At 39.3% G+C, this 24,599-nt stretch overlaps 3 protein-coding genes and 2 non-coding genes across 7 annotated transcripts in view; 1 reads left to right on the forward strand and 4 right to left on the reverse strand.

Moving 5' to 3' along the window:
* The window catches only part of arhgef10 (Rho guanine nucleotide exchange factor (GEF) 10), a 43,009-nt gene extending 29,233 nt beyond the window's left edge, over nt 1-13,776 (reverse strand). For 2 of the 3 annotated variants that reach the window (XM_026355258.1, XM_026355256.1), the window contains exons 1-7: nt 13,620-13,776; nt 6,870-6,979; nt 3,253-3,642; nt 2,110-2,451; nt 1,018-1,054; nt 448-536; nt 69-125 (exon numbers count right to left, since the gene is read on the reverse strand). In XM_026355258.1, the coding sequence (XP_026211043.1) occupies nt 69-125; nt 448-536; nt 1,018-1,054; nt 2,110-2,451; nt 3,253-3,642; nt 6,870-6,906 (952 nt within the window). In that variant the 5' untranslated portion in view covers nt 6,907-6,979; nt 13,620-13,776. The remainder of the gene's footprint in view (nt 1-68; nt 126-447; nt 537-1,017; nt 1,055-2,109; nt 2,452-3,252; nt 3,643-6,869; nt 6,980-13,619) is intronic. The other variant, XM_026355257.1, reaches the window with a different exon arrangement.
* trnaf-gaa lies at nt 5,070-5,142 on the forward strand. The gene has a single exon. It is a non-coding gene; the product is annotated as a tRNA-Phe (tRNA).
* trnai-aau lies at nt 6,692-6,765 on the reverse strand. The gene has a single exon. It is a non-coding gene; the product is annotated as a tRNA-Ile (tRNA).
* Nucleotides 13,777-14,475: 699 nt separating the features above from the next.
* On the reverse strand, nt 14,476-17,117 carry cln8 (CLN8 transmembrane ER and ERGIC protein). The gene is made up of 3 exons (XM_026353637.1): nt 17,050-17,117; nt 16,079-16,717; nt 14,476-15,701 (listed from the first exon to the last, which is right to left on the reverse strand). Exons 2-3 carry the CDS (start codon nt 16,616-16,618, stop codon nt 15,375-15,377), a joined length of 867 nt encoding a protein of 288 aa, XP_026209422.1. The 5' UTR covers nt 16,619-16,717; nt 17,050-17,117; the 3' UTR covers nt 14,476-15,374.
* Nucleotides 17,118-23,456: 6,339 nt separating this feature from the next.
* The window catches only part of dlgap2a (discs, large (Drosophila) homolog-associated protein 2a), a 119,264-nt gene continuing 118,121 nt past the window's right edge, over nt 23,457-24,599 (reverse strand). The window contains exons 14-15 of the mRNA XM_026353774.1: nt 24,357-24,509; nt 23,457-24,045 (exon numbers count right to left, since the gene is read on the reverse strand). Of these exons, the coding sequence (XP_026209559.1) occupies nt 23,839-24,045; nt 24,357-24,509 (360 nt within the window). The 3' untranslated portion in view covers nt 23,457-23,838. The remainder of the gene's footprint in view (nt 24,046-24,356; nt 24,510-24,599) is intronic.

Below are 24,599 nucleotides of genomic sequence, written 5' to 3' on the forward strand. Positions count from 1 at the left end.
TGGCAGCCTTAAGACTAGAGACAGTGAATTTGTGAAGTGATGAAATGAAAAAGAAAACTTCAACAAACCTGTGTTGGAGTCTGAGTTTTCTCTGGGCACATCATCATAAATCACCTCATCTGGATCTGAAGCAAGAAGCAGACATTTACAACAGATGATTTGCTGTATCAGATAGCTAAGCTGTTCACACAACAAACAGGATGTAATGTTAGGGGGATCTAAAAGAAAAGCATACACAAGGCTCTGCTTCCTCAAAAGAACAGGGAAGGAAGTGTCTGGGAATTCAGTTGTGTCAAAAGAAAAAAGACATAATAGCACCCTGAGGGTCTGCAATGTTTGTACAGAAGGAAGTACAAAGGCCTGAAACAGTGCCAGTATTTACTCAATGGGAATAATAAATGCATCTTTGAGAAGCACATACTGTGCGTATTAAATATCATTCCTTACTTTCCATCCATGCAGTGTTGGCAGGATCTGACGCCCATTTAGCCAAAGCATCCTCTTCTCTAATTGGTGGATACTCGTCACTAAACACACTTGAAAAACATGGAAGGAAACAAAAATGTAAGTCTGTGAATGAAAGTAAGTTTACATTGTCACTTAGTCAGATAACCGAGAAAGAAAATTTAATTTGCTGCTGAATTAAAATATGTATTATCGATAGAAGTCAGTGTCAATATCAATATTACCAAAATCAGCCCTTTTCTTTCATCTGGAAATCTAGAAACGGTCATCTGTGCTTATATCTCTTCCACACTGGACTACTGCAATGCTCTCTTTCTGCTTTCAGCAAGCAGAACACCCACAGGTTAAAATTCATACAAAACACTGCTTCCAGGCTTTTAACATGTTCCAAGAGAAGTGACTACATTACACCAATACTCGCTTCAAGTCACACATTACTTGTGATTTAAAATTGATATGCAAGTTTTTACTCGTATTCATTATCTTGAATTGTCTTAGTTTTAAGATAAAACATTTAATAATCATTAGAGATATGTTTTTTCTGTCACGCACCTATCAACAGGGGTATTTCCAGTTCCAACCACAGTGACTGAAAAAAGAAAGAAGGAAAGAAAACATGACATTGCCTTTAACCCTATTTTTTTAAAATGTAAATGATGACATTTTGAAAATGTTTGCAATTGTACAACATTTCTTCAGAAATCCGCACACTGCATGTCAACCAACTCTAAAAAAAACAACTATCAATTCTAAGATTTTCTGTTTTATTTTTGGTTTGTTTTCATAAACCACCACCAGATGTCACTGATGATTTAACAGCTCCTAGCTCCAAGTCCTATGATTCAGTAAACATGACTTTGGTGCCACCATAAATTACACATATATCCACTTTAAAATTCCATGATAATAAACCTTTTCCTAAGAACACGTCATGGTAAAGAGATTACCATAACAAAATGCCTTTCTGAAGCATATCATGGCCATCGGGACAAAAAACGAAACACTGCACAATTATACATTATTTTTCTGCATTATCCAACAAAACCTTCATAAAGAATCTGAGTATTTCAATCTGGTGTAAGCTAAGTAAGATAATCATAGAGTAATCATACTCCTCAGTGTGCCAAGCCACAGGCTTGAGCAGAACTAGTACAAGATTTTAGGGAAACCGGAAAATCCTCACAGCCAACACAGATCTTTGGGGAGGGCTAAATTTAGTCCTTACTTCCTTGTGGCAAGGATTTAGGAAAAACAGCAAGAAGAAGGAAGACAGAGCAGCAGTAGTTAAGACGGCATTTACATGGCATAGCCTTGTATCTCTGGGTTTGTGTATAATGAGAAAGCAGAAGCAGTTTTATAGTCTACAGAACCTTTTTGAAACTTATGTCTGAATTCCTTAGTTGAAAGTACAGAGACGAAATGAAGGGAAAATGAGGAAATGAGGGGAGAGAATGACTTGGAATGACAGAAGAACCTGGTTGGACCTAATGGTTTAGTTCATGGCTGGTTCCTAGTCAACAAATATCCACAGAATTTTGTTGTAAAGATTAATCTAATTAAAAAACACACTGTTACAGTGACTATTTTATGACTTCTGATTTTGATATAAGTACAGGATTTCTCCCTGCTATGGCTCTACTTTACCATCTTCATCCATGGAGAGGTGTCGAATGATGACGGGTGTGGTGTAAGCTGGTGTGATGAGCGGTACACCAGAGGGAGTTGCATATCCACAAGGTACTGGGACTGAGTATCCTGATGTGATGCCAACAGAGCCAGGGTGGATATCCTGGACCTCATGTTCCTTGTGCTCCATTAGGGAGGAAGTGGAAGAGGAGGGCCCATGCTGCAGCTGCTCGAGCTGCTGCACATGCAGGGGAGTGATGGTAATCACAGAGTAGGGGTTGACTTTGCACTGGGAGGAGGTCTCTGAGACACCCTGTGGAGAGTGATTGTCATCGAGGGAAGATTCCTGGCCTTGAATGCCTGGTGACAGAAATAGATACTGGTAACGTATACATTTACAGATGTGGTCAGTTAAAGACATGTCAAAACAATGTAAAAATTAAAAGATTAACTTCTGCAATCACAGATCAAACAAACAAAGACTACAGACAGACTGAAGAAACGTATGTTCTATTACGCTGAACACGCTTCAGGTGTCATAAGCAGCATATACTTCCCCATAGTCTTTCCACATCCCTGAACTTTCCCTGATAGAGCTGTTTAATCCATTTTTCCTGTATCATTTTCTTTTTTCAAAAAAGATTTTTATTTTTTACTTAAAAATAAAAATCTTATGTAACTCTGTGAAAAAAGTATTTCAAAAATAAATGTGATTTAAATATACTTAGCAGACTTATATATACATAGCGTTGTAAAGGTTCCTCCCTAAAGGAGCAAAGACTGAAAAATGAGTGCATTGCGGACATTCCTTCACTTCAGCCCAGCTGCTGCTGTCACAACTTTCAGTGATAAAAACCAGACAACCCCCAGCACCAGGCTGCCAGAGATACAAGGTGTCATAATAGAGACGTACTGCTCCACTTTAAGGACTCACTTTGGCCTGAGCTGAGGGGCTGATAGAGTCAGATAAAATGCACAAAACATGATAAGAGTATATGGAGACTTTTTACCACTGCCAAAAAATGTCACATATTCAAGTACCGGTAGTTGTTTGCAGTTAACCTATTTTCAAACACAACAGACAACAGATGAGTCTAAAGTGTAGAATAATTGCGTTTCCCTAGAGCTAACAGCAAAATGTCGAGACGTTAGGCTGCAAACCTGTGCTTCCGGGATTTGTCTCTGTATTATCATGTAGTGGTGGGGGAGAAGGAGGTGGTGGTAAATCTGCCTCTGTGTCTTCATTCCCCCCAAGAGTAGATGTCTCCTCTTCTTCTGCTGTTGCTCCATCTGATGTGGAGGTTATGCTTGTAGGAACTGTTTTGTTTGCTGATGGTGGAGCTGTATCAGGTGCGGAGGAAGGTACTGGGGGCTCCAGGCAAGTAAGATGCCCCGTAGGATGACTGACCACCGTGTTGTCCTGGCTCTGGTCCTTGCTGCTGGGGGCTAGATGAGCTGGAGGTGCAGGGGGTGGGCGGTCAGCCTCAGGGACGTCATCACAACTGTCATCAAAGTCGAAGGCTTCACCCTCGTCTTCATCTGCCAAGAACACTGGAAAAAGAGACAGAGAGAATGAGCGCAGAATTATATTACATACAGGCAACTGTTTGTCTTCCAGATACATAATTTAGTGTATTAGCCCTGTGACAGATACGTAAAATAGCCAATGCCATTCAGTTATTTTATCTAGAGACTCTTCAATTTCCAGAAACTGTACTGTAAATATTGATAAACATACTGATATCACAAATGAAATATGGTGTGATAGAGATATTATACCAACCATCCAAACTGAATAAGTCAATATACCAATTAGGAGTTAAGATGACAGTCATTCACAGCAATGGTCATTAACTACAAGCCAATTACATTTGAATCTTTAAGTAACAGTAGTTAAAGTCAAGTCAATCTATACACAAAGCACTAACATCTAATAACACCAGTAACTATAATAAATACTTAAACTATATAAAGCTGCCTAAAGTTTATACCAAAAAAAAAAACCAAACATGTAAATTAGTTGAGACTAATAAAAAATACCAGCTCTGGTACATCAGGCAGAGTAATTCAACCATGCAGAATATGTCTGAGGATTTAGGAAAACATAAGTCATATTTACTTTAACCATTTTGCTCGAACACCACTTTAAAGCTCATTTACAGATCCACTGTAGGCAGCAGTTGTAGTCCCTGAACTGTTGAAGTTAATGGGCTGAGCTACATACAGACTACTAATTAAGGCTAACAGTATATTTTCTTAAAGAACCTTTACATCAAGGACTTGCACCTAAAACACCACATCAGCTGCTTAAAAACAAACTAGGGCAGAGCTACCTAGTCGCTAAACCATCGTACTCACTTCAAAACATTCATTGCAGCAGACAGGAAGGGAATAACTAACGTCTTTCCAGTTTCCACAGTGTAATTAGGCCAGCAGGAATGAGAGCTGTTACTCCCTCCAGTGAGTAGTACTGGGTTTATGCATTCTTTCTGATCTGATGAATACAGTGTGGCCCTGAGTCAGTGAATCTTAAGAGCAAGAGTAAAAGGATTAGGAATGCACAGGATCAACTTTCACCTGCTGGTTTCATGTTTCGGACCCTGAGAGCTGAATGTGTACAGATAGTATTCTAGGTTTCATTCAGCAGTGTCGTGAAAGAAAATTATAAAAAGCAATAAAAATAGTAAATATTCCAAATGCCAACCCAAATTCAAAACAAGAGTCTGAAGTGAACAATCTCTTACTCTGTCCATTCATGTGATTTTCCTAAATGAACTCAACATTTAAACTTCACCAAGTGATATTCTATCTTTGTCACGAGCATACCCAAGATTCCTTGTGAGCGAGTTTATCAGTAGTCACAGCTTGACTGTCTAAAGTCATACTCTCATATCCTGACTGTACCCAAAGAAAACAGAAACTTCCAAATTGCATAGATGCTTTCACAACCCAGCGAGGAAACGCTGAGGGCGACAGTTGCCGAAATAGCTCAGTTGGGAGAGCGTTAGACTGAAGATCTAAAGGTCCCTGGTTCGATCCCGGGTTTCGGCATTTTTGACCTGACGCAGATAAAGGGCTGTGTAATCTTACATTTAAGTATCTTACAGTATCTTTTATGTTTCACTACCAACATATTTACAAACTTCCTAACTTAATCAACTCAGGCATTTATGTGGCCATTTAAAGTTTAGCTGATAAGGTTACTCTTCACACACAATAGCCTTAAAGGAAACATGTCCACTGCTGCAGCATGCTGTGTTAGGCCTCTAGGCATGAGCAGTGCACTGATAGCAACAAAGTAGATCTTAACTCAAAGAAACTTGCTCTAAAATCCAACTACTTTGAAGTTGCTCACAGCAATGTCCACAGCTTTAAATCACCAGTAAAATGTCCTCAGGCTTTGACAGGTAGTTATTCCACCCTATAGTCAAGTGTGTGAGGGAATGGTCTGTGACTAATGTTCCAAGTCAACACTGCCAACTCACATCCATCTGTACTCACAACTAAATGTGCAAGAAAAGAGAAGTGTGAACCTAAAAACACAGATGCTATCTGTCTTTTTCCATCTGTGCAATAATGAATGGTGTTGGACACAAAGATAAGGCACAGCTAGCTAGTTAGTGGTCTGTGGTACTCCAGGACTGTGGGAATCATTTGCCAGTCCTTACTCTAGCATTGCTCTCTCTCTCTTTGTGTCAATGTGAAACACTTGACTGTGCCATTTGATTGGGTTTGGATAGATTGGTCATTCAATGGTACATCTGTAACTGTGAGTAGATGAGGCCATTGATAGCTGACTGTGTGAATGCAGCTTAATTTACAAAATGGTGTCCTTATAATATGAGCATGTATAGATACAAGCATTTAAAAGCATATCCACTCATATTTTCCTTATAAACAATATTCAAATTCCACCTTTAAACTGGGGAGACACTTTGTAGGATTTCCCTCATCTTTCCATCCTTGGGAATCATGAAGACACATGCACACTGACACAAAATGAAAGCCTAGTTGAGGTGCCCACTGTTAATTCATAATCACAATATGGATTCTGTTTTTTGGGCTTTTCTCCACTCTGCTACATAATGGCTTGCTCAAGTGAGTCAGTGGGTTACGGTCCAGTCCGACATTGCCCTGGCAACAAAGCAAGTGACTGGCCAGCTGGAGACGAAGTATTTCACTGGCCTGTGTCTATCCCTGCAGGCTGTTTGTGTGTATGTGTGTGTGCATGCTGCTGGAGCAGTATTCAGACTAATACTGAGGCACATTGTCTGTTATCTACAGCCGCTCTGCACATTTTACCCTCCTTACTCCCTCATTTCTCTGCCCACACTCGACAGTGGCTAAGAAGAGGAATCTGTGTTGTTTACTCAAAATATTCAGCCTTCCAGGAAGTTCTTATGGAAGCTAGCAGGTGATATAGTTTAACACCTTAAACCACACAAATTTATACTGTAGTTGTTTGGACTCAGCCAAACACTATCTCAAAATCTCCTATAAGCTCTGTGACAAGGTTTTGGAACTGCTGCATTTGATTTATTAGACATATCAACTACTTGCCTAATTTTTGAAATTTGTCCAAATGCTGTCACAAAACTTGTGGCCCGTACGGGGATCGAACCCGCGACCTTGGCGTTATTAGCACCACGCTCTAACCAACTGAGCTAACCGGCCCATAACTGACAAATCCACAACCATATTTCTCACTTTTCCCTGTGAAATACAATAAAGTGCAAAGGGCATTTCATGCGTGAGTGACAAAGCTTTGTTGACTTTACTTTCAGGGGGAGGGGGAGGGAAGTCTTCTCTGTCCATGCTTGCTGCCGTTCTCCTGTAAAAACTCTTCAGTCAGCAGCATCCAGTGGACCAACTATGCTGCCACACATTCCTAAAAGAAAAAGACAAACACAAAATAGCAATTTAGGCGGTTTGATACGCATGGTGTTTACACATTCACTTAATACTAAAGAATGTTTCCAAACATCATGAGTTAGACATTCTTGTATTTGCATATGTAAGCCAACTAAAAACCAAACCACAATTGTTATTTCATCATACTCAATCACAGCAGTACTTTGTCAGCAGGGAAGCCTGCTTATATTGTGGTCACGGTCTGGTACCTTTTGTGTCAACATCAGAATCTTAACCAAAGCTAATTCAGACAAATGGACGAGTGAATGAAAACAAAAGAAGCTCTCAAAGTGCTCCTGGGGACTGCACATACTGCCACGCGTTGGAGTGTACACAGCATTCTCACATGCTAATTGTGGGCGTGATTCATGTCAAATGGGCTCACCATTATGATGGATAGGTCTTATGCTGTTGAATGCCCCTTATGAAAAAAAGTGTGGTGGAGAGTTTCTTTAGCTAAAATAAAATTATTCAAAACACGGTAGGATTTTTAACTAAGCTAAAGTCGACACATGCGTCCATCCATTAAGTTTACTCATCTGCGACCATATTAAAGTGAACTAATTTACTAGAAGTCATTCATTCTACTAGTTCATTCAACACAAAAACAGATTAATCAATTATAAAAACTAAATAATAAAGAATAAATGTTAACTATTCTAATAATATTAAGGAAAATCACAATAATTGCTGGTTCCACCACACCCCAAGAGTGTTCTCATGTCCAGGTGAAACATTCTGCATCAAACTTGACTCTTGACATGACTTGAAATACATAAACTAAGCATGAACATGAGCATACAGTACAAGAATTTAGGGTGGAGAGGTCAGTCTAATATTTTAACTTAATAGTAACCACACATTTTTGCTCACGGAAATGTAATTAGCAGGCTGAGGCAGGAGAGATCTTTGGACCTGCATGGGCATGAGATACATTGCATTCCTCAGCAGCACAGCCTTTGTTTGTAGATGTACACTTTGCATGCAGAGGTGACAGTTTCTATCAAGGGCCTCCTTTTAGAAAAAAAGTATTCCTATTTCCAGACTTTTTTCAACTTGCTAGTATCCACAAAGAACAGATGACAGAGTCGTGACATCATGCTCGAGCATAAAGGAGCAATTGTTGTGGTATGTGTGCTCAATATTCTGTCCATGCGATCACAATGGTTCAATGCAAGCCACAACATAAGTTCACAACAATCCACTTCTGACTATTACAAATGTACCACAGTACTGCAGCAAACCCGATCCAAAGGATAACCTATTCTGAGTCTCAAAGCTTGTTTTGTCTGCAAATAATATGAAATTCTCTGCTTCTCTGTTCTCCACCTTATTCACAGGGCACAAGGCCAGAGGATTGAATGTGAACACACAAGGCCAGTGTCTGCTGAATACAGTGCGGCTGACAGATAATACTAGCCTCAGGAGAAATAGCCTGCACAACACACAGGAGACTAACAAGCGCAGCTACAATGTTATATAGTATGACTGATGATGAAGCTTTCTTTAGGACATATAATACCCAGACGGTGTACGAGTATAAAACAGGTACTTAAATGACAAACTTGGCTGTAAATAGCAAAGCACATTTTGGAGTAAGTATTAACATCCTATTCCTGACAGGAGCTTCAAAAAATGACTCATCTTCCTTTAAATTAATTGTTCCAAGGTCTAGGACAGCAGGAAAAGGAAGGAAAGGAGGAGAAAAGAAGGAAAATATTCAGGTGTGCCCTTATTGATGCTGAGGCGCAGAAGAGAGGAAAAAAAACTAGTAAAAAAACATTAAATAAAATTTTAAAAGGTTTTCTCACATTATTACTGTTTTTAATGCTTGTAAAATGAGTGTCCTTAATGCATTAAGCCAGAATTATGAACTTTGTGACTTTATGAACATTGTGTTTTTGCTCAGTGCTTATTACACTGTCACAAGAAAAGTCAAAAACACAAAGTTGGCCTTTCTCACATCTGGATTGAAACCAGCCTCTGAATTCCTACAATCCTCCTCACTCCTTTACTTATTCTGGTTTTGTTTTTTTTACTTGCTTCTTGCTTCCCACAAATTACATCCTGCATGGCCTTCGATGTAGTGTGTCTTCAAACATCATGTGCATGGTAAGCCCCATGGTGAGCCCTCCCAACATCTGTAGCATCTGTCAGCATCCTGTCTATACAACACTGTAAACAGTGGCATACTCACACCATACAACAGTAGAATGCAAGTAAGTGTGCACATGTTTATAGATCCTTATAGAGTAGACAAGAAAGTATTTTTCATAATTATTTTACAGTTACCCCCATAACCTGCTCTGCTTTATAAAAGGTACTGTATTACTAATATGTGCAATGATTGAGGACAAAGCGAAAGACACCGCAGAGGTAACATCAGCCACATAGTTGATGACAGACTCAGCTAGGCATGTCATTACATGCTGGAAAGGCTGAACTCTGCTCAGCAGACAGGAAAACATTCAGTATGCCGGTGTAATGTACATAATTTGCTTACTTTGCTTACTTTGCTTACTGTGTACTCTTAATGCAACTGTACGCTGAAGAACAAGGATCACAAAACATGTTGACAATATATGTACTGTCAAAATACTGTAATGTAACTGTTGTGTATTTGCCACCTTTGCTCAGTCATAAAGAAATTCTTACAGTTGTTTAGATTTCAGTTGCAAGGTTATTGCAGATTTCCCCATTTTAAAAATGTGCATTAAGTAAATGAACTAGATTTTGTATTAATTAATTTTTTAATTTCATTTATTATTTGGTTGTTATATGATTCTGAGACTCTTAAGTCACAGATGTGCAGAAACAGCAAGCTCCTCTCTAGCTACATCACATTTCTCTAAATTTATCATAATGGACAAGAAATGTATAATCTACTTAAAAGATACAAGATTAAAGTTGCACACAGATGCAACACGTGATAAGAAAAGGAAAGAAATATTTGTCCATATTTTTATAATAACTAATATAACATTTCCTTTAATTTCCCTCAATTTAAAGCCTTTAAAAAAATTTTAAAATGTTCCTGATACGCAAGAAATCCATTACCTACCCTATTATTTAGGCTATGGCAACCAGCCAACTTCAGATCTGTGAAAAAACTATGTTTCTATGTTATTCTATTCTACAAACGGCCTAGTTTGGGAAAGGGTTTGATTCTTGTGTAGTTTTCCAGATCATACTTAATGACAAGTGACAGTTCACACACCTGCCTGGGAGTCTTAAATAAAAGCCTAGAGGTGATAGTGGTGTGTGAGAAAGAGAGAGATGAAAAGAGGCTTGAAGTTTCCTCTGTCTGTCTTTGGCTTTGCAGTTCTTTGGTTGCCAGTCTCCTTCTTCTGCCAGAAAAGGAGTAATCAGGCCTTGACAGAAAAACAGTAGATCGCGGACGTACAAAGAGTAGATGGACAGGCATAACAAAGTACTGTAATGTACTGTATTTGCAGAAAGGTTCAGGGGAGGACAACACAGTCCTGCAGCATTAAAAGAAAAAAGGTGCCTCACTCTAGTCTCTTATTAGTAGTAAAGAATTGTAAAACAGAAGCAGTGCTACAAAGAACCGCTGCGAACTTGTATGGTGAGCTGGTGATGAAGTTGTGTATATCCACTTGTTTTCTACTGTGCCTGATGGGCCTATGAATCTGTTAAGTAAAGCAATAACTCTGCAGCTCATATAAGGTCAGCCATTCAACCTTCACGGTAACACAGTGTACAGGCCAACTAACCTTGACAACTCACTACAGGTCCTCACCCACCCTGTCTTCAAAAGGGGTAGGAAGCTTACAAGCATGATTGAGATCGCTGACGTTTAAAATAGAGAATCTAGACTCCTGGCAAGTTGAAGCTAGTGATACAATCAGCAACAGACATCTGCAAGCATATTCATAGACAAAACTATAACAATAAATCACAGCTAAGGAAGCATTTCATAATAGCTTCTCTTGTTTTATCTGTAGCAAGTCTTCATGGTTTCTTGTACCCAATGTAATTTAAAACAAGTCTAGTATTTCTATCAGCTGCCAGTTATAATTACAAGCTTAATGTGTGAACTGTGTGGAATACACTTCAATAATCAGGCCTGCAGGGCTGTTTTTATTGATATCGGATGTATAGTGTATTGCACACGTGAGGACAGCTGAGTTACAAGCACTAAAGTCATATCTAAAATAAATGTGGTGAATGCTAAACTACACAGCAGTTTGTAAGTGCATGGTGTCATCCGACGCATTTACATTTATATTTAGTCATTTTGCTGACGCTTTTATCCAAAGCGATTTACAGCGAGGTGCAAGGTAGAAAGCCTAGGCAGGGTGAGACTCTACTACAATATTTCTTTTTACATTATCTATTATTATTACACAATGATGTGTTTATTTTTTAAATTGACCTTAGAAGCAGTTTCTTTTCTCAGTGCAAGAGACAAAGTACAGACAAAGACCTGCTGGCTTGAAAATCACAGGACCAAAATGAAAGACTAAAGCTGCATAATATTTTAAACGTGGTGTCCATTTGAAAACAGAGGCAGCCGCAGTCTTGGCTGTCAGTTGTAAGTGCACTCCACCCACCCAGCAAGCCACACCAAAGCTTTGAGAGCTCAACATGTTAGGAGAAGCACACCATATAGTGTGTGGTGGGCACTGATAATTGTCTGCTCCAAAGAGCTTTTGTTAAGTGGCTGGATTAAAGCTCTGAAAGCATTTTAATATGAATAGAGCAACTAAGTCAGATTACAATATACGGCCACAGGAAACCATAAAACTGTTGATCGTCAGAGCACCGTATAAGTCATGGTATTGACTTCAGAGGGTGGAGACATTGTCTGAAGCATAGCCTGCTAATGACCACTGACTTCATTCAGTCTTACTGTAGGCTGTCAAGAATGTGCTGTACAGAGCCATTGTCTATAGCTCAGTTCACAGTGCATGGCATTAACACACAAGTATCAGGCTTCTTGGTGGTTGTGTTATCTATGATACCTTCCATGTTCCACTGTAAAGTAGGCTACGAAGTGACTGATGTTCTCAGATCAATTCTGGCTCTAAATGACACAAGATTCCCAGCTGATAAACAAAATGTAATGTGTGATATGTAATATGTGGGCAATTTCACACATTCACCTGCAAAAGAGCAGTGGCTTCTTATCCAGCAGTTGGCAGCAATGTTACTGGGATGCTGGGTGGGCAGCGAACCTATAATTGTCTTTCTAAAAAGGAATAGTATGCTTCTGAGCTCAGCAACTGTATACTCTGGATCTCCAAGCTTAGCCATGTCAAAAAAACGATATTCTCATGAGCTGGCCTTGAGTTACTGCCTTGTCACAATTACTTTATCAATAAATTCCCTGGCATTTCTCTACTAAACTAAATCTGTGCTGACTATGACAATGACAGCGAGTGCAACCCATGTTTTCATTCTGACCAAAAGAAGGTTGATAAGGTGATAAAATACTCAACAAATCAAGATGGAACAGAAATGACAACGGCAGCATTGGTTGACAACACTGAGTTCCTCAAAGTGTCTCCCAGAGATCTTTAAAAATATTCACAGTGAAAGCAGCTTTGGTTTGAGGAGGAAAGGGTGTCAGGCATATAAACAAACTACTACTCACACGAGTACTTACATCAGTATTCTACAGTGGCATATAGCATGGTAAATTATCTGTACTCCTTTGACATCTTCCTGTAAGTGCTATTACACTAGTGGAAGGTTTGGTGCATCTGTATTTGCAGCCAAGTCACCCTGGTTATTTGCTAAACAAATTACTGGTGCAGACCTTTGTGTTCATGCAAGTGCATGTGACCCCTAAATGTTCAAACTTGTTCCGGCCAAGTGAATTGGACAGACAGTACATGGCACCAGGAAATATAAACAGAGCATCCTTTCAATTTTAATGCTTTTTATGCTTAGCTAAGCATACCAGGTCACTAGAAGTACTAGCTAATACTAAAGAAAACTGCTAAATTATTATAAATATTACAAAATGATGGTTGCACTACCTCTGTAGACTGATCTTCCAGCTGGCTGAAGCTGTTCAGAGGAATGCTATGCATGACTACTTGAATTTGTAGTGTGCCTGAGTGCTGCAGACTTCCTCACTTATTAAAGGGTTTGCATAAATGGTTAAGTACACATTGATTCCTATATTTTCTATCAATATGTTTTATATTAATGATGGTTTGTTATCATCAAGAACCTGCTTTTAGATGTGTATTGCAGACAGATAGCAAAAGTAATGGTAGTGTCCTGTTCAGCTATTAGGCGAAACAAAAACGCAGAAGAAAAAAGTTAAGTTGAAATATTATAAGTTATTATACATGTTATTTGACATATTTAAGTAGAAATAAATGACTTTGGTGTGGTACATTAGGGAGCTGGCAGTGTTAGCTGAGGCGCCACGTTATAGCTATCTCCCACTGCACTGTGTTCACAAGCAAACACACTCTTAAGTCGCTATAACATAGAAAATAAACTTTTACCGTCCTTTTATGTTTTATTTTTATTAAGCTGACGCTGGCACTCACCTGGACAGCTGACAGCACAGCTTACGTCAAGTTATAGATGCTTAAAGCTTGTGCTAAAAACTTTAAAAAAAAAAGTCCTAAACTCACCGTTTTCGAACCTTTTGTCCAGAAAAAGTACGTTGTCCCTTCGCTGTGACACCGTGCGAGTGTTTAAATGTGCATTAATAAGACTGAAGACATTAAAACAGCTCCAGATCTCGTCCTTCTTCTAACTTCGCTTCCAGCGACTCGAGCTCACGATGAAGCTCCATCCATCACAGCCACTGCCCGCCTCTCGACAGCGGATTGGCCGGCTGCTCCACTTCGCGGCGCACCGATTGGCTGTAGAGGATGTCAATCAATCCCTGCACGTCTTCCCCGGTAGGGTGCTCAAAGCTGCCCACGTGACGAGTGAGGTGGCTCCCAAAACAGCTGTTCAGTAAAAGTCGAGCAGAGAAGGACATTTCTCCATCTTAAAATCCAACGTGGAGTCTGCTAGGACTGATAATCTCACACAAGCCTATGCTTTGTAGTAGGCTAAGACATAAGATGGTTAGAAATAAAATGTAAGCCTACTGACTATTATTTGTCAAAGTTCATATCACATCCTTAAGTGTTCATATCAAACATAATCTAAGTCAGTGGTTGTAATAACAAGCAGGACAAAGTGATCTGGTTCGGGAGCCACTGATTTAATAAATGAGTAATAAAAAGTCATCTAAAAATGACCCCACCTGATTTAGCTGCTCTGTGAAAAGAACAACTACAACAAAATAATAATAAAAAAGAACTGTATAATAAATCGTATAATAAATTTAATTTAATTAGTGGTAATAAAAGGTAGGGTGGAAAACTGTGACAGAGTCACGGATGTCTGTCCAAATGGGACAAACATGCTGAAGAGGTTGCTCCTGTGCTGCCACCTACAGGCACATGCTCAGCGACACACCCACTGCACACTGCATTGAATAAACATTTTATTATGTAATACTGGATCCCTCTGTGGCAAGAAATGCATTTCCATTGAGTCCAAAAAGTGGCAGTTTCACAAAAGGTTATTATGCCGGATGTGACAATGAACAAACCAAACACTCAGGGCCAAGATTTCCAGCACAATAACAACATTGTGTAGAATGACAACAAAAAACACCACATCTTACTGAAACTGTGCTATAATAAGCAGAAAATCTAATCAACTGTATCAAAATATATCTAATTTCTATTGTTATTTGTTATAATACTAAAAAATCAAGATGATAAAAATATTGCTTTCTTATTCTGTACAACACTGCTTAACACTGTTTATTCTGTAAGTAACACAGCTTCTATTTTCTATTCTGGACAATACACAATACAGCCTTTGTTCGGTGGACTGGTTCAGAGCCGTCTTTTAGAATAAAAACAATTCTGTTTAAAACTCTTTGACGACCACGACAAGTATTTTCCTCTCTTCTGGAGGAGGATTCACAAACATTTTTTCTCATGGCATTTTCAACATCTGACTTAGCTATTTTGCTTGCTTTGTAGCTTAATTGTAAGTAGCTTTGGATAAAAACATCTCCCAAATGACCAACATGATGCTAATATTTCTTTCACATTTTGGTTGCTTTCAGTTTTTTTTTTTATTAAGCCAAAGTAACAAATCATATCGACTGGTACAGTGACACAAACAAGCAAAACTTCTCCACCTTTAACTCAGATTTGCTATAGCATGGCCTAAATGCAAAAAATAATCCTAATCTAATAGAATAAATCTTTAAAATATTCATGTTACTATCATCACCCTAAAAGACACTTCATGCATTTATAATAAAATAAAAACGGGGTCATTATTTAAATAAGAAATGACCTTCTCAGTATCCCTCAGTTGGCATGAGGTTTGATAGAAGTTTTGGACTGGCCCTTCACGGGACCATTTAAAGGTGCTGGTTGGTTGCCAAAGTTCCAGTCCACTGGGTTGAGCAGCTGCATGGTCTTCTTGTGAGTCCACAGTGGGTTCATAATAAGCGTAAGCAAAGCAAGGCCTATTAGGTAGAGCAAGAGTGGTGGAAAGGCCATGTGAGTGCTGATCTCTTCCCACTGGGTCAAAGTTACCCACCACATATAATAGGTGAGCACCATGCGACAGTGGAACATGTGGATCATCACCCACTGGTTGGCTCTCCAGAACAATGTGCGCGCCCAGCCGGCCTGTCAGGGTGAAAGAAAGAGACATGAGACAGGAATTGCTAGGTAGATGGCAGTGAATTAAAAAAATCTGTTGTTTTATTACTTTTTATAAAGCATTTTATACCACTAGATGAATTCTATAGGTCTGTAACTTATGTGCACTTAGGTCGTGTTTGTGGAGGAGAAAGTGTATGGTACTGAGACACTATTTTTAAATAGAACTTCCTCTTTTAAGAACAAAAAACCTGGGTCTGTTGACAGTCATAAGTGCACAAGACCAGAGAGGAACTGAAATATGTTGACATTTAGATTGAATCAGATTAGTAGAATTTAAACAGAGGGAAATGCAGCTTGGGTAAGGCAGCTTCACCAATTACAAAGCACTATGAAGTACCAACCTTTAGTAACATCCAGGATATACAGGTGAATGGTGTGCTCATCTCCAGTAGGAGCGTAACCATGGGCAGGAAGTGTCCCATGGAATCCCACACCACTGCTGATACATATCCTGACAGGGCAAAGAAGTGATGCATCGCCAGTGGGAGGTCAAATGACCAAAATACCACGCTGGAGGTGTGAAGGGCTACATTCTCAAATATAAAGAAACCTGTGGCTGTGAGGACATTAAACCATGACCAGTCTTCTTGCCCCCTTATTTTGTCCCTGGATAATGCCGAGTTCTCAGTTAGGGCCCGAATACCTGCAACAATACTCTGGATGCCAAATACTGCCCGAGTGGCTGCAAGGTTCCAGAAAACCTTCTCCTTAGCTAGCAGAGAGTTGTATGTGCGGGACAAAGCTACTGACAGGAGATGAGAGAGGAGGAACACTGCTGCATAGAAGCCAAATCCCAGTCCAATAAGCTGAAGGCGATAGTCCAATGAGAAGTATTCTGCACTGGGCTGTGAGAGAGGGCTGATCTGCTGGTTAGGATCCATGGTGTTTTAGGGATCCTGAAGCTCAAATTGAGGAGGAGGAGGTTCAGCTGCAGGTGGGACTGAGAACAGGGGATGGTACACACATGCTGTGAGGATCACCTGCAAAACAATTGCAAGTCTCAGAAGAAAAGGCACTAAACGCAAACTAAAGACATTTCTATTGCTATTAACTAGCTAACGACAGATTTGCCCAGCTAAGCTTAGCTAACAGTTACACTATAGCAGTAAATGTTTCTTATACTGTTTTTAAGCTGTACTTTGTTACTTTAATGGACTCATTTTCTTCCTAAACACTGAATCAGTTCGACACTAAATGAAGTATGGTGAGCCAAACTTTCAAAAGACCTCCAAAGACCTGAGTCAGAGTTGAAACTGTCACTGTAACTAAAATGACACAAAAAAACAGTTCAGGATCCGTTTTCATTACTCACCACATGCTGGATAACATCATTGTGACACAGACGATCGGAGCTGTTTCACTGAAAACAGGAAAAAAAAAAAAGGATCATATGACTTCAATTCAGTCACATGACCATCAAACAGGAAGTCACGCCTCTCTTGAACATCCGGACATCCTATTGGTCAACACTTCTCACAGTACAGTGACGTAACAAGCGCATAAAACGTGCAAATACAAAGTCGGGCCAAAACATGCGCATCTGTTTAGATATGAGGGGAACTGGTTATACATAGTTATATATTTCACGTAATCAATAACATATATAGAAAGATATTTCATAAATACAAAGGTTGTATATATGATTGCATGAGTATAATATATTATATACAATAAATGAAATCCCAATTTTATATTCAAACCATTATGTGAAGGGGTCTGATGCAGGAGATGGTGCAGCCTAACCTAAATGTACTTACTGAAGCGCAGGGAGCATCCTGGGCATGTTGCTATAGTGATAATGTGCATTGATACAGACAAGCAACCACACATTTTGCTGGAGGAAACCACAACATGCAGTTTGCAGACATGAAGAGGTGAAGCCCATCACTGGCTACAGACAGATAAACTGCCACTCACACCTTTAACGTCTTGGGCCCCCAGGTCTATGGCTTTTACATCCATGTATGAACTCAGGTCATTGTTATTGTGATCAGACCGTGCTTGGTTTTTATTTGATCTTGTCCAGCCACAATCAGCATTCAGCAAAACAAATGTTTCTGGCTTTAAAGAATCACCACGATAAAGCCACTTGGAGAATAGAAAGAGATAAATATCTGTTGTGATAATCACAGGAAAACCTAAAGCTGCGAAATAAAGTGAGATTAAGTGTTGATTTCCACTAATACGACATCATCTCTTTGTTGAACCAGGAATTTCTTTCTTTGTCCAACAGGGGGTGATCTTGTCTTTTGTATTTGAGATTGTAAGAGTCAAGTCAACATTTAAGATCTATAGAGTTCTTAATAGAAATGACATACAATGACCCATTGTATTTATATCCCTTTTTAAAAGAGCAACATCTTCTGACTCGACTTAGCTTTGTTGAGTGGGACAAGGATCTTCTAGAAAGAGTGCATTATATCAAACTTTAGGGAGCAATATTTGGCATGCAGGCAGTCTCTCCTTTGTCTACAAATTAAACATTTATCCTTCTTATTACATGGTCCTGGTGATCTCGTACAATAGCACCATCTTATTTTGACATTAGAAGAGTTTTAATCCACCTGATTATTTGAAAATACACATATGCAAGGCTTTTAAGAGGAATGGTTTTATATTCACGGTCTTGACAATTTACAATATTTTCAAGAGATGAAACATTCTATCCTTGATACAGTATAAATGCCAAATCACCGGTGACCTTCATGACTCACTTAACTGAGAACAGTGAAAAAGGTAAATGCACAAATTTCTTTGACAGATGATTTAGTGTTACCCTTCATCTTTATCTCTTTGCTATTTTCGTTGGCAGGCTGCATATAGATATAAAATTCATGAAATGCCAAGAACCGTTAGATAAATTCACTGATCCTTCATTGTGTCAGCTAATCTGACCAATGGAAATGCTTTTGTTTTATAGAAGGCACAGTTAGGCGTCTGACAATAGTGAATAAAATACATTTATAACACGTTACTATTTATATTTCATCATCACTGGCACAGTAGCAGAGAATTATTTACTATTTGATTCTGCAGAGCAAACAGGCACCACACAGACACAGGTTTTCCAAACGTTTTCTCCAAAATTTAATTGCAGATTTATTTACACTGGATGAACTCAGCAATGATCAAACTAATGAATGACGAGGAAAAAAAAAAAGTTCTGAAAGAATGGAGAGAAAACGTATATGCTTCTGCACGCTACTCAAATAATACAAAATTAGTCCAGTGGTATGGTAACTAACAACACACTGAGAAATACATATGTGGTAAACTTAAATTAATTGATATCAAATGTACATCAATGGGACAGTGCTGTAATTCATAACAAAAAAATAATAAATAGGCCTACATTCAGAATCTGTATTTCGCATGCCATCGTATCTGCTTAAAAAAATAACAAGAACAAAGAAAAAATGACAACAAAACATGAGCAAGAGCAGAAAATAGTCATGTTTCAATGAAGCATATATTATATATTTATATATCTATATATATATTTTCTTTACAAATAATGAATATTTGGCATTATATTCATCCTCACTATAGATATGATATACAAGAGATGAAAATAGTTTTAGCTAAACAACTACTTTTTTCATTTTATCTAGTCATTATAGAGTTGTTTCACATTCCAAGTTCAAGGAAGTGTTGTATCAGTCTATGTCTCAGTGAGTCTGATGCTTTTTCCACGGTGTGGTTACGAAAAAGTCCCCCGAAATATTTCACATCATGTGTTCTAGAGTTAAAAGTGGATAGACAGTCGCACCAGAAGTGAGGCCACGGGATGCCGACGTACAGTCACAACCTGAAATGACAGAAATCCACTATGGGAGAAATGGGAAGAGGAGGTGGAGGCAGAAATGGTTGATGAAGAGTATGTTGCTATGTTGAGTGATGATTTTACAGTATGCTGCATACGTCAGAAAAGATGGCACTTGTAGATAATTGCTGCCCTCATGATTATCAAATGTGATACCGATGCAGTGTTCTGCTCTTGGGGTTTTCAGACAGTTTTTGTGGGCGACCTAAAAGCAAATGGCACTACAGTTACTGTCTTGCAAGTGGGGAGGGAGGGGAGGGGATCCTCCGGTGCTCACAGTATCACGTGGTGGTCCACAAAGGATATGTCAACCAAGGAGATTCAACATACAGTAGAAAGTCCGCTAAAATAAGCTTCAACAATGAAAAACAAGGTCACTTCACGGACAGGAGGCCTTTCTAAGAGCGCGTCGAACAAAAACGAGCATTTGGATGAAAAAAAATCCTTTTTCACTGAGAGACAAACTTGACCCAACCATTATAGTTTATAAAATGGCTCTGATAGAGTGTCGGGAGTTTTCAGGTATTTGCTCAAACTAAATGTAGTATTTCTACCTCTTATTGTAGCTGTACCTTTACTAAACACCATGTCTCTATATTGCACAAATCCTTTTTCAGCATTTCCCACTCCCTTGTGACGTCTGACACTAATCTCACTTTGCTGTTTGAAATGGTTCGTTCATAGGGGAACTAGAAAAACTGCCACATTGCAACTACGTGAAAGGACCAAGACGTGTTTTAAGACTCAACCAAGGTGGTGTACAGTTATTTCTTTCCACAACCCTTATCAATTTGCATTACAGAGAAACACCTCTGTTGTTTTCAGTGACAGCCCTCATTGAAATCAGCCCAGCAGCGACTGACAGAAGCGAACGCATGTAATGCTGATGCTTAAATTCTACAGCATAGGCCACTATTCAGCAACACATTTATCAACACAGGCTTTGAAGGGCCTTCGAGGCTGTTTGCTTGATCTCACCAAGGACCCGAAATCTTACATAAGCTGCTTTGCTTAGTCAAAGGCAGGCTGAAAAATACCCAGCGTAGCGCCAAGCGATCCTCACAGAACAGCCTTCCAGCTACATAACAGCACACAACACCAGCAGTTTGGGGCTCAGTTCGGGGCTCTCGTCTCCTCTAAGCCAGCATATGTCAGGCCGAGTCTGTCTCTCCCCAGTCTGCTTGCCACTGTGGCAACAGCAGGGGCATGTCTCTGCTCTGCAAACTGGCTGGCATCGCACACGCAGACACTTTCCAGAAACCTGCTGTCATACTGTTAAAGGTCGCTGCCTCTGCGTTGAAATAAGAGCAGAGTTATAAATGGGTGTGTGTTTGTTTTTTTTTTATGTCTGATCTTACACTCAGTATTTCAAACAGTCGATACAGCACAGCATGTTTGAAATGCTGTCACGCTACAGGTGACTTTGGTTATGCGATGATTTCTTGGACCTCTTAGCTCTCACTTAGTAATCTGTGCTCTGCTACATGAATTTAATTCACCTATCCATCAACAGTCACAAACACACAGTATGACAGCTGAACAATGTTGGTCTAAACACTGGGAACACATTTCTAAAAGATGCTTATGGTCAAGATGCAGGTCAGGCCACAGTTGGCACTAGTGAAATCAAGCCGACTCAGAAACACACTGACCCCAAATTCACCCTCACTTTTTTTTTTTTTTTTTTGGGAATATTGAATGTGTCAGCAATGTGCTACAAAAACAAGATACACACTCACACGTATCAACAAAACATTCACACAGACTATTACATGTACCTTGTTGTTACTTTTATATGATAAATCTCCCTGATCCTACACTTAATGGAAATTTCCAAGTCATAAAAATAGATTTTTAAGTGATGTATCGATCAGCTGACAGCGCATCTTGTTGCATTGATTGTTTGTCTAGTACTGTATTAATTGAATAAAAAGCAGCACCATTTACTGTAGTTGGTTGATTATCCAAAGTTTTACCAATAGACTTCAGTCTTTAGGTCAGTGATTTGACTATAATGCAATGCTATGAACACTAATGTCCAAGTTACTGTCACCAAAATTTCACAATAAAGTGTATCAGCAGAATTTTAGTTCACCTTCGTGACCACCTGTAGAAGTAAACGCTATGGCAACTAGAGACTCTTATCAAAGGCCCCGTAACTTTAATGTTGGTTTTCCACTTCCATGCAAGGATCTGGGTTTCACCAGCTGTGTGTACAGATCAAAACTGTATTTTGTAAAGCCTTTAGTAATGTCATCACTAATCAAACGTCAATCAGTTGCTAGGAAACAGCTCTAGCAGCATCCATTAATAAAGCAATTTAAAAAGCAGTGATTGACAGAAGTTGCTGCATCACTGACTGCAACCTATAATGTGATAGTACCTAAACAACACTATTTAGTCCCTTAGCCTGTTGTTACTAGAACAATATTTTCTAATTTGACAAATGCTGTTTTATTAAATTTCAAGTCTTAAGCTTTAACAGTCTTTTATTAGGTGTTTGATATATTACCAAACATTTGCTAATGTTTGTTGGGTCAGATAGTTGTGTCGCAGTTATACCTGGAAGTTAGTATGCATATTTATAAATGCTGTAAAAAGCCTCTATGAAAGAATTTGTGTGGTGCAACCTATTTTAATTTAACATAACATCTGGTCTAAGTGTGACTCTACACAGAGCTGGTGCAACCTGTCTCTCTCAAGTGCATCTTACCACTGTAGTGGTAATCAAAGGCAAATGTATTATCTAGATGACGTTACATATCATCATGGTGTGAAGAAATATAAAGCACAGGGCATGTATAGCCACAGACAGTTAATATTGTACTTCTCATGATTCTTTTTTTTATGTTTTCCCTTTCAACAGGAGACTTACTCTGGAATACCTTCCACACAATTCCCCAGCCTTTCCCATTGGGAGTCAGTGCAGTTATGAAAATGCCTAGGAGATATTTAAGAGATATGACAATTACAAAGAATCAAAGAAACTAATCTGCAGATATTTAGTTTATGTTTTGGAGGATTTTTTAAAAACAATCCTTCCTCATTAGCTGTGGCTGAGGGCGCTACTTGAAAGGGCCTGAGAGAAGTGTATCGCGTGACAACACAGCAGCACGGTGTTGTGTGTATGATCAAGCCACCGTGTGTATGCAACGAGTCCGGCTTTGTCAAAAGCAATCGAGAGGGCAGGCAAGCGGTGGACATGAGGGAAAAAAAGATACATACGATGAATATTCTTCCCGCTCACAATTCAAAAATACAACAGTACTATTGTGAACTTGGGTATGTACATTTCCCTTGGAAATAGTGAGAATTGTAATAAGTGCATAAGTGCATTTGTCTACACATTTTGACCTAAGAGTTACACAAACCTTCATTGTTTTTTCTACTGCACTGACATAATGAAAATGTTGGCACAAGACTTGCATGTTTTTTTTAGCTTCAAGTAAATGTAAATATTTTAGAGTTGGCAACAGGAAAATGAGATATATAAGAAAGTTATTTGAATTTTGCGTGTTGACGAGCTGACAGATGGCATTATTCCACCAATCCAGACCAAGAAAAATGACTACAACCAGACTGAGTAGAAAGCTGCATTTTTCAACAATGACCAGTCCAGAGCTTATAAGGGCTGCCTGAATAACCTTGAATGGGTGATCAGTGCCACATGCACGTAGTTGAGGTATTTCAAAGCACTGGCACTTTCCAGAGTTTTAAACTTCCAACGATTTTGTGATATTTATTTATCATTTACCCCATAAACAACAGAGAAACAAAAATAGTCATAAGGTAACCTTAAATTATTTTTAAAAATACTGTAGGGTTACTTACTTTGACCATTTTTGAACAACTTAATAAATATAATTTCTCTCACTTACTCTTTTTTAGCTCAAAGGCCTGGTTGCTGGTAGGCTTTCAAAGCTGCACTTTTTAAATGGCACTTTGCAAATGCTGAAAAATTACAGATGTACCCATCCAGGACATCGGATGAGACAGCCTGTAGGCTGTGTATCATGATCACCAGCAAGCCAAGGAGAAACTCAACCAACCCATGTCACTCATACATTTCTGCTAACACTTATTCTGGCAATGGGAGAAGAGACTTGGCACATCCTACAGACCAACGGTGTTGGCGATGGGCGCTGAGGATGGCTGTCGAGATTACACAACAGATGGATAAAGGAAGAGTAGAGAGAGTAGCAGTTTAGAAAAAAAGGCTAGTTTAAAGTTGTTTGAATGTGGGAACAAGGAGACAAGTTGACCCCTGACCCTATCTTCTCAAAGTCTAGTCTGAGCCTCTGGAATATAGATCTCGATGCTGTCCGCCCGCTCAGAGGCTGAATTCTGCCTGAATGAGGCAGCCCGCTTGGCTGCCATGAGCCTCCGCCGGGCCTCCTGCCGGTGTCTGTCTGGGAGGTCCAGGGATTTCTCCCTTATGATTGCACTCTTCTGTCGAACAGTCTTCTTTGGTACGGGAGCTGGTGGCTTTGGGAAGATGAGGGAATAGTTAGTAAGTGGTTGTACAGGATTAATTTAATTTTAATTTAACAATTAAACTAAACCGACCAACAACTCGGTGTACAGCTTTGAAGGATATTGGGATTAAAGAGCAACCTGTACATACACAGTAGATACTGAAGGTTGAAGTGATGATTTGAAAAGGAAGTATACAATAAATGCTAGGGCAGGGTACACAGCAAGGCATGATGACTAAACATTGCACCCTACCTCGGTACCTCAACATAGAGACAGAGAACAGAATACAGTGTACTCCTCTTTAAACCTAGGCTATGCACCTTCTTCTCTGGGCTGTCCATGGGCCTCCAGCTGTTGTTCTTGATCTGCTGCAGCTGGTCAAACTTCACCGTGACGTCATCAATGGAAAGCTGCAGTAAGTCCCAGAACCCAGCCAGGTCCTGAGAGGTGGGCCGTGGCATAGCACTGGGGTCCTGTAAGAGATGCAGGTGAGGAGAGTTCAAATGAGATAATAACTACTGTACTCATGCACTTTAGAAATGCACACTAAGTATTGATTATTG

This window comes from Anabas testudineus, chromosome 12 (genome assembly GCF_900324465.2).
Source record: "Anabas testudineus chromosome 12, fAnaTes1.2, whole genome shotgun sequence".
In the NCBI taxonomy this organism is placed as follows: Eukaryota; Metazoa; Chordata; class Actinopteri; order Anabantiformes; family Anabantidae; genus Anabas; species Anabas testudineus.